This window comes from Sinohyriopsis cumingii, chromosome 12, assembly GCF_028554795.1.
Source record: "Sinohyriopsis cumingii isolate HCF-2022 chromosome 12, ASM2855479v2, whole genome shotgun sequence".
NCBI classification, from domain to species: Eukaryota; Metazoa; Mollusca; class Bivalvia; order Unionida; family Unionidae; genus Sinohyriopsis; species Sinohyriopsis cumingii.
In genome coordinates, this window is record NC_142972.1 from 10733517 (window position 1) to 10749998 (window position 16482).

The 16482-nt window shown below is 32.5% G+C and overlaps 1 protein-coding gene across 3 annotated transcripts in view; it reads right to left on the reverse strand.

Moving 5' to 3' along the window:
* Positions 1-16482, reverse strand: part of LOC149785999 (EF-hand calcium-binding domain-containing protein 6-like) — a 172160-nt gene that overhangs the window by 123783 nt on the left and 31895 nt on the right. For all 3 annotated transcript variants that reach the window (XM_089976282.1, XM_089976281.1, XM_089976280.1), the window contains 3 exons: positions 7340-7464; positions 6911-6977; positions 3435-3571 (listed from right to left, as the gene is read on the reverse strand). In XM_089976282.1, coding sequence (XP_089832408.1) covers positions 3435-3571; positions 6911-6977; positions 7340-7464 — 329 coding nt within the window. The remainder of the gene's footprint in view (positions 1-3434; positions 3572-6910; positions 6978-7339; positions 7465-16482) is intronic.

Below are 16482 nucleotides of genomic sequence, written 5' to 3' on the forward strand. Positions count from 1 at the left end.
CGATATGCAGATTGTACATTGCTAAAAAGACTGTTTGAATTCAGATGAGATACAAGATGGGATAGAACAACCTTTTCTAAGATTTTTTATATGAATGGGAGATTAGAAACTGTGCAGTAGTGTTGCTTTCTTCAGCAGAGGCTTTACAATGGCAGTTTTGAAACATGATGGGAAATCCCCTGATGAGAGAGAGGTATTAATAACATCAGTTAGTGAAGGCAATACTGGATCTAAGCACTCAAGCAGCAGTGATGTTGGAATTGGATCAAGTTCACATGACTTTGGTGCACTCTTCATCAGGATTGTACGTACGAAATCGATAGAGACAGGTTCAAATGCTGCTAATAGTTGCTGCTCAAATTCTGTATCCCAACTGTAAGGAGACATACGAGTGAATTGAAATTGTGGTGTCAAGCTTATCTCTAATGGTTTGTACTTTGTCACGGAAGAAATTTGTAAACATGTCTGGAAGGTCAACTGGAGAGAAGGTAGTTGAAAGTAGTGTAGATTTGTTCCTTGACATTAGCTTGTTAGTAATCTCGAAGAGCTCTTTGCAGCTGGAACTTTCCATGATCTTAGTAGTGTAGTGGGCTGATTTCGCTGCATGGACTATATTTGTGACATTCTTCTTAGAGGCTTCATAATTTGCTTATGAATAGTGAGTCTGGTGGAAAGCCAGAGCCTCTCAGCTTTACAGCTGTCTCTTTTAGCAGTGCGAAGCTGGTCCCTAACACTTCTATACCATGGAGAACACTTTTGAATTGATACTCTGCACTTGGTAGCTGGGGCATGTTTGTCGAGCAATGAACGCATGCAGTTATCGAGTTTTTTTGCTGTATGAGGTAAGCAAGTTGTTAGGTTTGCTTGGATGTCATGCATTAGTTTGGTTCTATTTATCATACGGAGGTTTCTCTTAGTAGCAGATAAAGGTGGAGGGTTAGGGACTGATATGTCAAGATGGCATATAATGCAGAGGTGATCTGATGCAAGTTCGTGGGATACCAGGGAGGACTGTAGAATGTTATCACCAGGTCTATGAAGAATCCAGTCTAAAATGTGACCATGTTTATGGGTGGGTTGGTTAACTGACTGTTTGAGGTTGAAAACATTAATGGAATCTAGGAGTTTTGATGTGTTTGGGTTTCCAGGACAGTCAAAGTGAAAGTTGAAATCTCCAAGAATAATCAGGTTGCCACCTAGTGTGTGATGCATCCATTCCCACTCATACATACCTAAATTTAGCTAAGTAGTAGTGACTGAATAAGTCGAGTGTGTGCTGGGTCTATTCCCACTCGCCATCAAGCCCTCCATTCAGAGAGTTAGGGACTAATCTTAGTCCCACTGCCTGACGGCTTCAATCAAACAGTGCTCCATGAGCACATAAAAGCCTGGGGGAAGTGGCTCGAATTCCTTCCCCTAGGAGTAATCAACAGCCTACCTTTGTAGGCATAAAACAGTGGTACATGCATGACTGTGCGAAAACCACTTAAATCTAAATTAACTAACTAAATAAACCTAAGCTAAATGCACTTTAATATAATTGCTGGAGTGTGAAAGATTGTTGACTGTGACCTACTTTTGCCCAATGGAACAGTACCGGCAAGAAGAATACACACAACAACGTTCATAACTGTGCACACAACAGCATGAGAAAAACTGAGCTATATGCAAAACCTTTATTGGTCAATTGACCAGGAGAATCTGCAAAACATCAACAGCATGATTCTTTTCTTTCAACTCAGTGTCAGTCTCCTTTTATGAGACCCCCATCCCACCTCCTCTAATAGAAAAGTGGCCATATGAGAGTAACAATCCATAATGAAATAGACAACATGTTGAGAAATATACTTTGGTGTGAGTCCTCTGATCAAGCATTCTAAAGTAGACCACTAAGTGATCTGGGTGCATTGGATCTTCAGGAATTCGTTTATCTGACGCTTGGACAACTACATGTAACCACGATATGTTCTACTTGAGAGTTGTGTACTTTGCACAGGGTTTAATCTTTAAATAAAAGGAATTTCACAGGTTTTCCTTGCAGATTACCAAGGTTATTTAATAATTACATTGATTATTTTAGGGACTGTTAAAATAACTTTGAATTCCCTTTAATTTGGCATATGATGGATGGGTATAATATGGGTTATAGAATATAAAGTTTGGTGTATGGGTATAATTTGGGTTATGGAATATAGAGTTTGGTGTATGGGTATAATTTGGGTTATGGAATATACAGTTTCGTGCATAGATTTAATATGGGTTATAGAACATACAGTATGGTGTATGGGTATAATTTGGGTTATGGAATATACAGTTTTGTCCATAGATATAATTTGGGTTACGGAATATACAATTTGGTGTATGGGTATAATTTGGGTTATGGAATATACAGTTTGGTGTATGGGTATAATTTGGGTTACAGAACATACAGTATGGTGTATGGGTATAATTTGGGTTATGGAATATACAGTTTGGTGTATGGGTATAATTTGGGTTAAGGAATATACAGTTTGGTGCATAGATATAATTTGGGTTACGGAATATACAGTTTGGTGTATGGGTATAATTTGGGTTAAGGAATATACAGTTTGGTGCATAGATATAATTTGGGTTACGGAATATACAGTTTGGTGTATGGATATAATTTGGGTTATGGAATATACAGTTTGGTGTATGGGTATAATTTGGGTTATGGAATATACAGTTTGGTGTATAGGTAGAATTTGGGTTATGGAATATAGTTTGGTACATGGGTATAATTTGGGTTATGGAATATACAGTTTGGTGTATGGGTATACAGTTTGGTGTATGGGTATAATTTGGGTAATGGAATATACAGTTTCGTGCATAGATTTAATTTGGGTTATGGAATATACAGTTTCGTGCATAGATTTAATTTGGGTTATGGAATATACAATTTGGTTTACTTCAGATAAGCACCTTTCAAAAGACTGTTTACACTGCTTGGTCATTATCACTGACCAGACTTCAATGATAATGTTTAAAACCAATTAGCTTATAACTCTTTTTAAGTTTTTGATATTTTATAATTCATTTAGTGCACTTTCAAAATTTAGAATCAACTTCTCTCTGGAAAATTAATTTCTCTGATTTTAATAACTGCTGAAGTTAGTGTACTTTGGACTAGTCGTGTACTTTGGACTAGTCGTGCGTGTACTTTGGACTAGTCGTGTACTTTGGACTAGTCGAAGTTGATTTCTCATGAAGCAGCTATCTGGATCAACTGTCTGCTCTAGGCAGCATGTTGTTTCCCTAAATAGCACATACAAATAAATATCAGTCAAAGTACACTGTACACGAAAGTAGCATAGAGGTATGCCAAAATTCCCTTTAATATGCTTCTTGCAAATGCACACATCACTTCATCTCTATCCCATTTTCAGAAGTACAAAATAATTAGCGTGAAACCTTACTTGTCAAACTGTTGATCCGAGAGCTTGAAGCAGTAGTTCTCAATGACTCTCCGCATCTCATGTTTTTGAATCTTCCCATCACGATTGTAGTCAAACAGTTGGAGGGCCTTTATTACCGACTTCAGGTTAGTCTTCATCTGAAATCAAATACGAAAATCTCAAAAGCCTAGAATTTAAACTACAATTTCAGTTGAATATGGATGCACAACGACAGCAAACATTCTGCATTATTGCAGTATTACAAATTATTCAAATACAGTTCCTTAATAATGATAAGTCAGAACAAAAGAGCAATGCTTACTTGTGTTAAGCTGACCATGTTGAAACCTGTGTTTTAACAACATTTGAGCATGCATTCAACAGTATTTTCAATTACACACAAGGTTATTGTTCATTACATGTTAATAATATGATGATCGAAGCTGTCTGCATTAAATTTTATATTATATACTACACTTGTCTTTTCTTGATGTGTCGGTCCTGTTAATTCTATACTACACTTGTCTTTTCTTATGTGTCTCTATACTACACTTGTCCTTTCTTATGTGTCGGACCTGTTAATTCTATACTATACTGCAGACAGAGGTGAGATGGCAGTGATCCGTAACAGAGAGTGCTTTAGACCACTCGGCCACTTGGGGCCCTTATTTTACACTTGTCTTTTCTGATGTGTCAGTTCTGTTAAATCTATACTACACTTGTCTTTTCTTATGTGTCGGTCCTGTTAATTCTATACTACATTTGTCTTTTCTTATGTATCTCTATACTACACTTGTTCTTTCTTATGTGTCAGTCCTGTTAATTCTATACTAAACTTGTCTTTTCTGATGTGTCAGTACTGTTAAATCTATACTACACTGGTCTTTTCATATGTGTCTCAATACTACACTTGTCTTTTCTTATGTGTTGGTCCTGTCAATTGTACACTGAAAATGTCTTTTCTTATGTGTCAGTCCTGTTAATTCTATACTACATTTGTCTTTTCTTATGTGTCTCTATACTACATTTGTCTTTTCTTATGTGTCTCTATACTACACTTGTCTTTTCTTATGTGTTGGTCCTGTTAATTGTATACTAAATATGTCTTTTCTTATGTGTTGGTCCTGTTAATTGTATACTAAAAATGTATTTTCTTGATGTGTCGGTCCTGTTAATTCTATACTACACTGGTCTTTTCATATGTGTCTCAATACTACACTTGTCTTTTCTTCTATGTTGGTCCTGTTAATTGTATACTAAAAATGTCTTTTCTTATGTGTCGGTTCTGTTAATTGTATACTAAAAATGTATTTTCTTGTGTGTCAGTCCTGTTAATTCTATACTACACTGATCTTTTCTTATGTGTCTCTATACTACACTTGTCTTTTCTTATGTGTTGGTCCTGTCAATTGTATACTAAAAATGTCTTTTCTTATGTGTCGGTTCTGTTAATTGTATACTAAAAATGTATTTTCTTGTGTGTCAGTCCTGTTAATTCTATACTACACTGATCTTTTCTTATGTGTCTCTATACTACGCTTGTCTTTTCTTATGTGTTGGTCCTGTTAATTGTATACTAAAAATGTATTTTCTTGTGTGTCAGTCCTGTTAATTCTATACTACACTGATCTTTTCTTATGTGTCTCTATACTACGCTTGTCTTTTCTTATGTGTTGGTCCTGTTAATTGTATACTAAAAATGTATTTTCTTGTGTGTCAGTCCTGTTAATTCTATACTACACTGATCTTTTCTTATGTGTCTCTATACTACGCTTGTCTTTTCTTATGTGTTGGTCCTGTTAATTGTATACTAAAAATGTATTTTCTTGTGTGTCAGTCCTGTTAATTCTATACTACACTGATCTTTTCTTATGTGTCTCTATACTACGCTTGTCTTTTCTTATGTGTTGGTCCTGTTAATTGTATACTAAAAATGTATTTTCTTGTGTGTCAGTCCTGTTAATTCTATACTACACTGATCTTTTCTTATGTGTCTCTATACTACACTTGTCTTTTCTTATGTGTTGGTCCTGTTAATTGTATACTAAAAATGTCTTTTCTTATGTGTTGGTCCTGTTAATTGTATACTAAAAATGTATTTTCTTGTGTGTCAGTCCTGTTAATTCTATACTACATTTGTCTTTTCTTATGTGTCTCTATACTACACTTGTCTTTTCTGATGTGTTGGTCCTGTTAATTGTATACTAAAAATGTATTTTCTTATGTGTTGGTCCTTTTAATTCTATACTACATTTCTAGACTACACTTGTCTTTTCTTATGTGTTGGTCCTGTCAACTGTATACTAAAAATGTCTTTTCTTATGTGTTGGTCCCATTAATTGTATACTAAAAATGTATTTTGTTGATGTGTCGGTCCTGTTAATTCTATACAACACTTGTCTTTTCTTATATTCGGTCCTGTTAATTGTATACTAAAAATGTATTTTCTTGTGTGTCAGTCCTGTTAATTCTATACAACACTTGTCTTTTCTTACATTCAGTCCTGTTAATTGTATACTAAAAACGTATTTTCTTGTGTGTCAGTCCTGTTAATTCTATACAACACTTGTCTTTTCTTATATTCGGTCCTGTTAATTGTATACTAAAAATGTATTTTCTTGTGTGTTGTTCATGTTAACTGTATACTACACTTACCTTTTCTTGTGTGTCAGTTCTGTTAAATGTATACTACACTTGTCTTTTTTTACGAGTCAGTCATGTTAATTGTATAATACAATTGTCTTTTTTTACGAGTCAGCCATGTTAATTGTATAATACAATTGTCTTTTTTTATGAGTCAGCCATGTTAAATGTATACTACACTTGTCTTTTTTTACGAGTCAGTCATGTTAATTGTATAATAGAATTGTCCTTTCTTTTGTGTCAGTGGTAGATGTATACATGTTAATTGTTTTATGTTAAACTTTTTTGTGTCTACCTGTGTGTGCCACACACTGCAAAAATAAACAAACATGGTTGCCAAGTTCTGAAATCTCCATTTCTTCATGGTTCTAATTTTCATGAGGTTGTAAAAGTTGACAAAATTAAACTACACAGAAATTTTTCCAAAATAATCATTAACCACAATCATAATGGTTTTAATTTCAAAATAAATTATTTTAACAAAAGTAGAGCCTTCACGTCCAGCCTATGATTAAAGCATTGTTGAATAACGAGATCCAAAACCTTTACACACTGCTCATAATGACACTGATACTGCTAATGATGACACTGACACTGCTGATGATGACACTGACACTGCTAATGATGACACTGACACTGCTAATGATGAAATTGACATTGCTGATGATGACATTGACAATGCTGATGATGACACTGCTGGAGGAAACGTTACTGCATTGACTCATTCCCATCAATGTAGGCTTGACAAAAATGGATTATGATAATGGCATAATGTACCACACAACAAGTTACAGGTTGCAAGCAATTTACTGATACACAAATCTGACTAAATTTACTTGGAAAAAAACACAAACCTTTTCTTGAAGCATTTTCTCAATCATGTCTACATTGATCTCTCTGGCAGTTGTTGGGGGAACAAACCTAAAATATGGAAAGAAAGTAAAGAAATACTAAAACACAGCAGTGACAAAAAAAAAACAATTCAGACATAAGCAATAGTTACTTAGTATTTTCATCAAAGATCTAACTGTAGTGTTGATTAAAATAACTGACTGATACCCATCCAGAAGTTTCATATTCCATAAGAATTTGAAAAACAAGTAAAATGACACAAATACAATAGACACGACCTGCTAAGACAGGCAGTAAAGGCAAAATCTAACATTCACACAAGTAAATTTTCATTGCCAATTCATGAGACAACCTGAAAGATAAGAACATTTTCCTTCACAAATGTGGGTGGGGGCAACTAGAGATAAACTGTGATTGCTTCTTTGACTGACCTTGTTGGCTGAAGTTGGGCCCCTGACAATCCACCCCTGGATGGTGGGACTGGACTGGGATACTGGCCATAAAATTTATCAAAAAAGTCTGTGTAGCGCACTGTTCCATTGCTGTTCTTATCAACCTAGAGTGGATAATACAAGAAATGTATTATATTCACCTGAAACATCTAATTCATTCAAATGAAAATTCTATATTGTTTGTTAAAAACAGCATAACCCTGCCTTTTAAAAGTGAAAACAGATAAGATGGTATAATTAAACTGCCTATAGTGTAATATCTAAATTTATATAACAAAATTATTGTTTTTTTTTTTAAAGATAGCATCAAAATAAGAATATCTTAGAATATGTAGATTCGAATGTATTTTGAAGCAAATCAAACAGTTAAATACTGAAAGAAGCTGCAAAAACAAATTAAACTAAGAACTAGCAAATAACAAAATTTTACTCATATTAATGAATAAGGGTTTTCATTAGATATAGTACAATACAAATGCATTTCAAAAGTAAGAAGCATACAACACTTTCAATGCCAATGATAAAATAAGACCTCTATTTACATTCCTTTGGAACAAAAGGGGAAATAAAAGTACGGTCAGTTGGCACATCATTAATTTCGAGTCGACTATTTTGTTGATATCAGTTATCAGTAGCAATATAATATTTGCCTCCTGTTAATATTAGTAACCATTAGTACCTCCCTCTGATATTAGCAACCATCAGTACCTCCCTCTGATATTAGTAACCATTAGTACCTCCCTCTGATATTAATTACCAGTAGTAATATTTACCTCCCTCTGATATCAGTTAGCAGTAGTAATATTTACCTCCCTCTGATATTAGTCACCAGTAGTAATATTTACCTCCAACTGATATTAGTCACCAGTAGTAATATTTACCTCCAACTGATATTAATTACCAGTTACCTCCTGCTGATATTAGTTAGTAATATTGACCTTCCACTGACATTAATTACCAGCAGTAATATTTAACTCACACTGATATTAATTACTGGAAGTAATACTAACCTCCATTGGGAGGTTTTATGATGATCTTTTTACAAATTTATTAGAGGAACAATATGCAGTTTAAACCTGTGTTTTCTCCAAAAATTTGAGAATGAGAATATAAACACATGTGCCCAAAACTTATTAAAAATCTTGCATAATGCAGATTTAACAGTTTTGTTAACCTAGGTATTAACTTGACCAAAAATACAATTTCAAATCATATAAAACAGATTACAGATGAGTACCTACCTCCATACTGTTGTTGTTTCAAAATTTTTTTACAAATCTGTTAGAGATGTTATAAAATTTAGCAAATATTATTAGGCTGTAATGGAAAATTCTACAGTAGGTATTGCTTTGAACTGACACTGATAACCAGCTTTGCTCATCAATGACAGACAACTTTTGCTTCCTTCAACCACAGGTAAAATATAATGTGCAAGCTATTACAATATTGTGTTCATTGATAAGTCTGCTATAATATCATTAGCACTGAAAGAGTTTATGGCTCATGTAAACGCCAACAAAAAGTATTACCATTTTTCAATCCATGCAACAAACACAAGATGAGGCAGCTTTTAATGAATGATGAACACTCCATTTTAAATAAACAAGGTAGGGAAATGGAAGATGGCTGAGTAGGGGAGACTACTGGTATCTGTATGATCTATAGGATAATATTATCATGAAGTATTGAGTGTACTTAAGAAAACACAACGAAGTACTGAGGACCTGTCTAGAGGAAAAGTTAAGAATAAAAAACATTCTGAAGAAAAATCTGTTAAAGTCAATAATGATGGTTAAAACAAAGAAAATTAAACCCTGTTATAGAAAATAATTATTTTTTAAAAACTCTTAGAAACTTGCAGAGCATCCATAATATTCCAACTAGCGCAATGCATCCCAATAACATGTGGAAATTAAATGTGATACCTTTAACTCTGCAATGTTTCTTTTCTTTCAAATACTTGGCATGATTTGAAACAAAACTGTATCACATGACTGCTGTACAGGTTAACATATACATACAGTTGTCAGTATGTAATGATCTATAATGACACATCATGATGCCATAAGGATGTTATAATCATACTTGCAATTTCAACTGCAAATAACAAAGACCATGATTTGCTATTGTATTTGTTCTACTGATTACTTCTAGCAAACTGCATGGATCCAGATCTGGTGGCATATTATGCAGTTGGACTAGATTTATAAGCAAGTAAAGATGGTACTTCATGAAGTTTGGTTCTAAGTGAATAAAAAGAATTCACACTAGCAATAATTCTGTATGAAACATTTTATTGTTTCATCATCCAGTTATATCAGATGATATGTATTTATGCTGTGTACTTGTAACTTTATTATTAACTTAAGTGTGAAATATAGAGACTTATTGGCAAAATAATTTTCATATTACTTTTCATGCCTATATTTTCACATATAAAAAATATATTCTTATATTTTCACATGTGAAAATATAAAATTTCCCATCATGCCATTTGATGCTTGATTGAGTGTTCCTAGAAAGGTTACACCTGCAACAACAAAAATGACTACTTTATGAGCTAAAACAAATAAACAGAAACTGCCATACATTTCAAACATGGAAATTAATCTTTGATAAAGAAATCTGACCAGATGCCATTTGTGTCTCTCTGAAGTTATATCCCCTTACTTCCTTGACAACAACAACAAACCCGCTGTGATGCATTGCTGAATTGGACTTGAATTGTTTTTAGATAGGGTTAAATGGTTTAAAAAATGACAAAAATGTAATTTACTGCAACAGATTAGGTTAACCACATCCTACCACTTTCTTAAATAATGTATATTTATATGATCAAGCCATGAAAATGAGGTTCATTTCGGTGGGGGTGAGAGCATGTTGTGCTAAACAGTGAGTTTAATATTCTAAACTTCAATTCTGAAGTAAGTTTGGTATATAATAACAAGAAAAATTTCTTTTCCTATGTTATTTGCCAATTCATGAGACATCCAGAATGCAAAGAACTTTTCCTTTGCCACTTGTTAAAATATAATGTTTATGGCACCACATAGTGAAATATATTGGTATTAATGTATGAAAAGAAAATGTCTTCTATTTATACTGTGTATATGTAACTTTTTTATACTGTGTAAACATAACATTATTTATACCATGTATATGTAGCTTTTTTATACTGTGTAAACATAACATTATTTATACCATGAATATGTAACTTTTTTATACTGTGTATACACATTATTTATACCATGTATATGTAACTTTACTTATACTGTGTATAAGAAAAATTATTTGTACCACGTATATGTAACTTTTTTATACTGTGTATACACATTATTTATACCATGTATATGTACCTTTTTTATACTGTGTATATGCAATATTATTTATACCATGTATATGTAGCTTTTTATACTGTGTAAACATAACATTATTTATACCATGTATATGTAACTTTTTTATACTGTGTAAACATAACATTATTTATACCATGTATATGTAACTTTTTTATACTGTGTATACACATTAATTATACCATGTATATGTACCTTTACTTATACTATGTATAAGCAACATTATTTATACCATGTATATGTAACTTTTTTATATACTGTGTATAAGTAACTTTTTTATACCATGTATATGTAACTTTTTTATACTTTGTATTTGTAACTTCAGTTATACCATGTATATGCAGCTTTATTTTTGACAGCTCTTCTTTAGTAGCCTTATGGCAAAAGATCATGCAAACTGTTTTCTTTTGCTGATCAGCTGACCAAGGCTTTGCTGGTAGGAGACTATGCATTTTGCAGAAAGCATGTTTTAAAACACCATGCTGTAAAACAGAGTTAAACTGATGGATACCAAAAATAATCAAAGATTCTAAACTGTCATATAAAATTTTATCATAAAAAATGTGATGTTACCTTGACAATATCGGAGTGTCCATATTTAACTTTTTAAAATACAATGGTATGAGATTATAAACTATGCCCTGAGGTAATATTTAATTTTGAAAATACAATGGCATGAGATTACAAACTATGCCCTAACGTAATATTTAATTTTGAAAATACAATGGTATGAGATTATAAACTATACCCTGAGGTAATATTTAGGTTTGAAAATACAATGGCATGAAATTACAAACTATGCCCTGAGGTAATATTTTGAAAATAAAATGGTATGAGATTACAAACTATGCCCTGATAAAATATTTAATTTTGAAAATACATTGGTATGAGATTACAAACTATGCCCTGATGTAATATTTAATTTTGAAAATACAATGGTATGAGATTACAAACTATGCCCTGAGGTAATATTTAATTTTGAAAATACATTGGTATGAGATTACAAATTATGCCCTGATGTAATATTTAATTTTGAAAATACAATGGTATGAGATTACAAACTATGCCCTGATGTAATATTTAATTTTGAAAATACAATGGCATGAGATTACAAACTATGCCCTGACATAATATTTAATTTTGAAAATACAATGGCAAGAGATTACAAATTATGCCCTGATGTAATATTTAATTTTGAAAATACAATGGTATGAGATTACAAACTATGCCCTGATGTAATATTTAATTTTGAAAATACAATGGTATGAGATTACAAACTATGCCCTGAGGTAATATTTAATTTTGGAAAATACAATGGTATGAGATTACAAATTATGCCCTGAGGCAATATTTAGTTTTGGAAAATACAATGGCATGAGATTACAAACTATGCCCTGAGGTAATATTTAATTTTGAAAATATATTGGTATGAGATTACAAATTATGCCCTGATGTAATATTTAGTTTTGGAAAATACAATGGTATGAGATAACAAACTATGCCCTGAGGTAATATTTAGTTTTGGAAAATACAATGGTATGAGATAACAAACTATGCCCTGATATAATATTTAATTTTGGAAAATACAATGGTATGAGATTACAAATTATGCCCTGATGTAATATTTAATTTTGGAAAATACAATGGTATGAGATTACAAATTATGCCCTGATGTAATATTTAGTTTTGGAAAATATAATGGTATGAGATTACAAATTATGCCCTGATGTAATGTAATCCAAAGTACAAATATCCGTGGCATGACAATGTTCTTTCCAATCATTCACCTTTACTAATCTTCAATTTTATTGAATAACATCAGTATTTTCATCATGTGTGAATATAAGCCTGAATTTTGTACTCATTTCAAATGAGCTTAATAATAACTAGAAATTCTTACACTAATTTTATTTGATACTTATTTAAGATCCTTCATGTGGTATTTCTCAGTTTGAACATATATGATTGCTTAGAAGATCAAAAGTATGCATACGGACTGGTAACAAGTTTTGAAACTACAAGTACCACTCCATTATGAACATAAATAATGAATAAATGAGCATGCAGCAAGAGTTCTGGAAACAGGTGATTATATACATCAAATAAAATGAGAGCTGGGATGAGAGAAAGGTAAGGGTCATGGGACAGTGTTTGGTGTGGTCCAGTATGTACAATATTAACTGTAACCATAATGTGGAGATGAGAGAAAGGTAAGGGTCATGGGACAGTGTTTGGTGTGGTCCAGTATGTACAATATTAACTGTAACCATAATGTGGAGATGAGAGGAAGGTAAGGGTCAAGGGATAGTGTTTGGTGTGGTCCAGTATGTACAATATTAACTGTAACCATAATGTGGAGATGAGAGAAAGGTAAGGGTCATGGGACAGTGTTTGGTGTGGTCCAGTATGTACAATATTAACTGTAACCATAATGTGGAGATGAGAGGAAGGTAAGGGTCAAGGGATAGTGTTTGGTGTGGTCCAGTATGTACAATATTAACTGTAACCATAATGTGGAGATGAGAGGAAGGTAAGGGTCAAGGGATAGTGTTTGGTGTGGTCCAGTATGTACAATATTAACTGTAACCATAATGTGGAGATGAGAGGAAGGTAAGGGTCAAGGGACAGTGTTTGGTGTGGTCCAGTATGTACAATATTAACTGTAACCATAATGTGGAGATGAGAGGAAGGTAAGGGTCAAGGGACAGTGTTTGGTGTGGTCCAGTATGTAAAATATTAACTGTAGCCATAATGTGGAGATGAGAGGAAGGTAAGGGTCAAGGAATAGTGTTTGGTGTGGTCCAGTATGTAAAATATTAACTGTAACCATAATGTGGAGATGAGAGGAAGGTAAGGGTCAAGGGACAGTGTTTGGTGTGGTCCAGTATGTACAATATTAATTGTAACCATAGTGTGGATATGAGAGGAAGGTAAGGGTCAAGGGACAGTGTTTGGTGTGGTCCAGTATGTACAATATTAATTGTAACCATAGTGTGGATATGAGAGGAAGGTAAGGGTCAAGGGACAGTGTTTGGTGTGGTCCAGTATGTACAATATTAACTGTAACCATAATGTGGAGATGAGAGGAAGGTAAGGGTCAAGGGACAGTGTTTGGTGTGGTCCAGTATGTACAATATTAACTGTAACCATAATGTGGAGATGAGAGGAAGGTAAGGGTCAAGGGACAGTGTTTGGTGTGGTCCAGTATGTGCAATATTAACTGTAACCATAATGTGGAGATGAGAGGAAGGTAAGGGTCAAGGGACAGTGTTTAGTGTGGTCCAGTATGTACAATATTAACTGTAGCCATAATGGAATAAAAAGTAATCACATGTTTGTTAATCTTTTTGTGTCAAAATACATTTTGGCATTTCCTTTTGTAGTAAAATGTTTGTTTCTGATGTGTAAAGTTCATTGACAAATAAAAGAGTATCAGTGTCAATATTAATATACATTAATCATAATCTGTCATAAAGCTTGCATTATTAAATAGTCTGTCATAAAGTTTGCATTATTAAATAGTCTGTCATAAAGCTTGCATTATTAAATAGTCTGCATTCAAAAGGAAAATGGTCATTTTCTATTGGAAATCCACAGGAACAGGAAGGAATGGAGATAAGATTACACTGAAAAAAATCATAATTCAGCAAACTGCATTTGTGTCTTAACTGGCATGATAGCAATTAGAAGCATGCCTTTACAAGATGCTAAATAACTTGGAGATGAGACTTGGCGCTTGGTAATTTCTCTTTCAAAGTTTAGTATAGATGAAGAATTTCTTGTGGACTGTGGCAGTCCATTCCAGCAGTTGATAAGTGTCATAATACACAATTTTTTTAAGAAAGCGGTTCTACATTGATATTGTTCAAGTTTCTCAAATTATGATCGCACTTTGTATAGAATATGAATGAAGGTTTAAAATCATAAATCTCATTATATAATATTAACATTATGTAATTAATCTTTGAAATTATTCATTAATATAGATTTACATCTAACAATTTATACTACTTGTTAATTTTGCTATATATTGTTATCAAAAGCTGCAATAGTTATTAGTATTGTTATTATTATTACTTTTATTATCATTATTATTATCATTACTAGTATTATTATTATAATTATTATTATTATTATTTCATGATGAGTATTTCTAACCTTAGGCAAGATAAGCAGCATAAAAATATTAGTCATAATGTCTGTTTGAAAAGTCACGTCTAACAATGAAAAAAGAACGTCTGATTAATGTTTCTGTTACACAACAAAAATATTGATTTTTCGTTGTTAAAAATAAATGTTACTTTGAAAGCTTCAATATAAAACTGGCTCAAGTGGGACTGATATAGCTCGTATGACAAATATTATTACAGCATATCAACTGTCAAAGCTAGAATAAAGTTTATTGATATCAAATTATGATAAAGTTCAACACAACTTATGATGACTACGCACAAAATCATGTATTATTATAAACATCTACTTAGTTTAGATTGCCCTATAATAAGTTTAGCCAAAATTTGACAGTTTTGTCTCAGATATTAAATTTTTTTCATAATTAACATCAGCTGTTTTGGGGAGGCCATCTTAAACCTAAGAGAAAAGAAAGAAAAGAAAAAGAGATACAAGACCATACCATAAGCTTTGGCCAAGAAAAATATCACAAAAGTTAAGCTGTCATTAAAAAAAAAGCACAAGTGGCTGGCATTTTAATAAAGTGAAAGTTACAAAATGCATTTCATTGACCATGCCATTATGTGACATGTATGTATGTCATTTTTCATTTTATGTTATGCAACATATGCAATTTATTCAGAAAGCTTGCAAATTTTAGGAATTTATCTGAAAACAAAGCCTACCGACTTAAAAGTAAAGTTGAACAGGAATTTCATCATTTTCTTATTTATTTATTTATATTCTTGATATCAATCAATCAATCCACAAAAAGCTAAAAACAAAAGCTCAAATTTTCAATATAAGAAATGTGTCAATATCTTTATAAGAATTTGTGACAATATGAATCCAACCCAATGTATAAAACAAAATAAATAACTAAAATGAACTCAAAAACTTGATTTAATATGATATCAGCAATAACTTTACTTCTGATCTGTTAAAGAATCCGATCATATAATAAATGTTAGTTGTTGTGATTTTTAAATATTTCGAAATTTCTTTCAAAAAGATGGCTTCTTTTCACTTAATCTTTGAAAATCTGGACCTAATATTGTGAAAATGAAACAATGAAAATATTTTTGTTTCATACATGTCAAAGATATAAAATAAGAAATATCATTCAAATTTGTCTGAGATATATTTAGTAACTGAGCTGCCAGCACACCTGTGTTTACTAACACCTGACTGTACATGTCCTAATTGAGCTGCCAGCACACCTGTGTTTACTAAAACCTGACTGTACATGGAAAAGGACATCAGTACATTACATGTGACAGAGAAGATGCTGTATCTCGGATGTACTAAGCAGGGTAAAAGGGAGCTGTTACCAATGTCATGCAAAGTTTAAAAGCAGATTTTCCCTGAAATCTTCACATCTTAAATCCTAGAGTAACACAACATATGTCACTTTGAAAATTCCACAAGCCAAATTCCACAAGCTTCATTTCTAGAGTCAAATTTTATTCTTACATTTCCTTTCCATATTGATGAACATCAACATCTTTTTCAACCCAAATCATCTCAATATGAAATTCTTTAAGTTTCTCTCAATAGATGATAAAGAACATGTAATAGTGGCAAAACTAACTTATGACC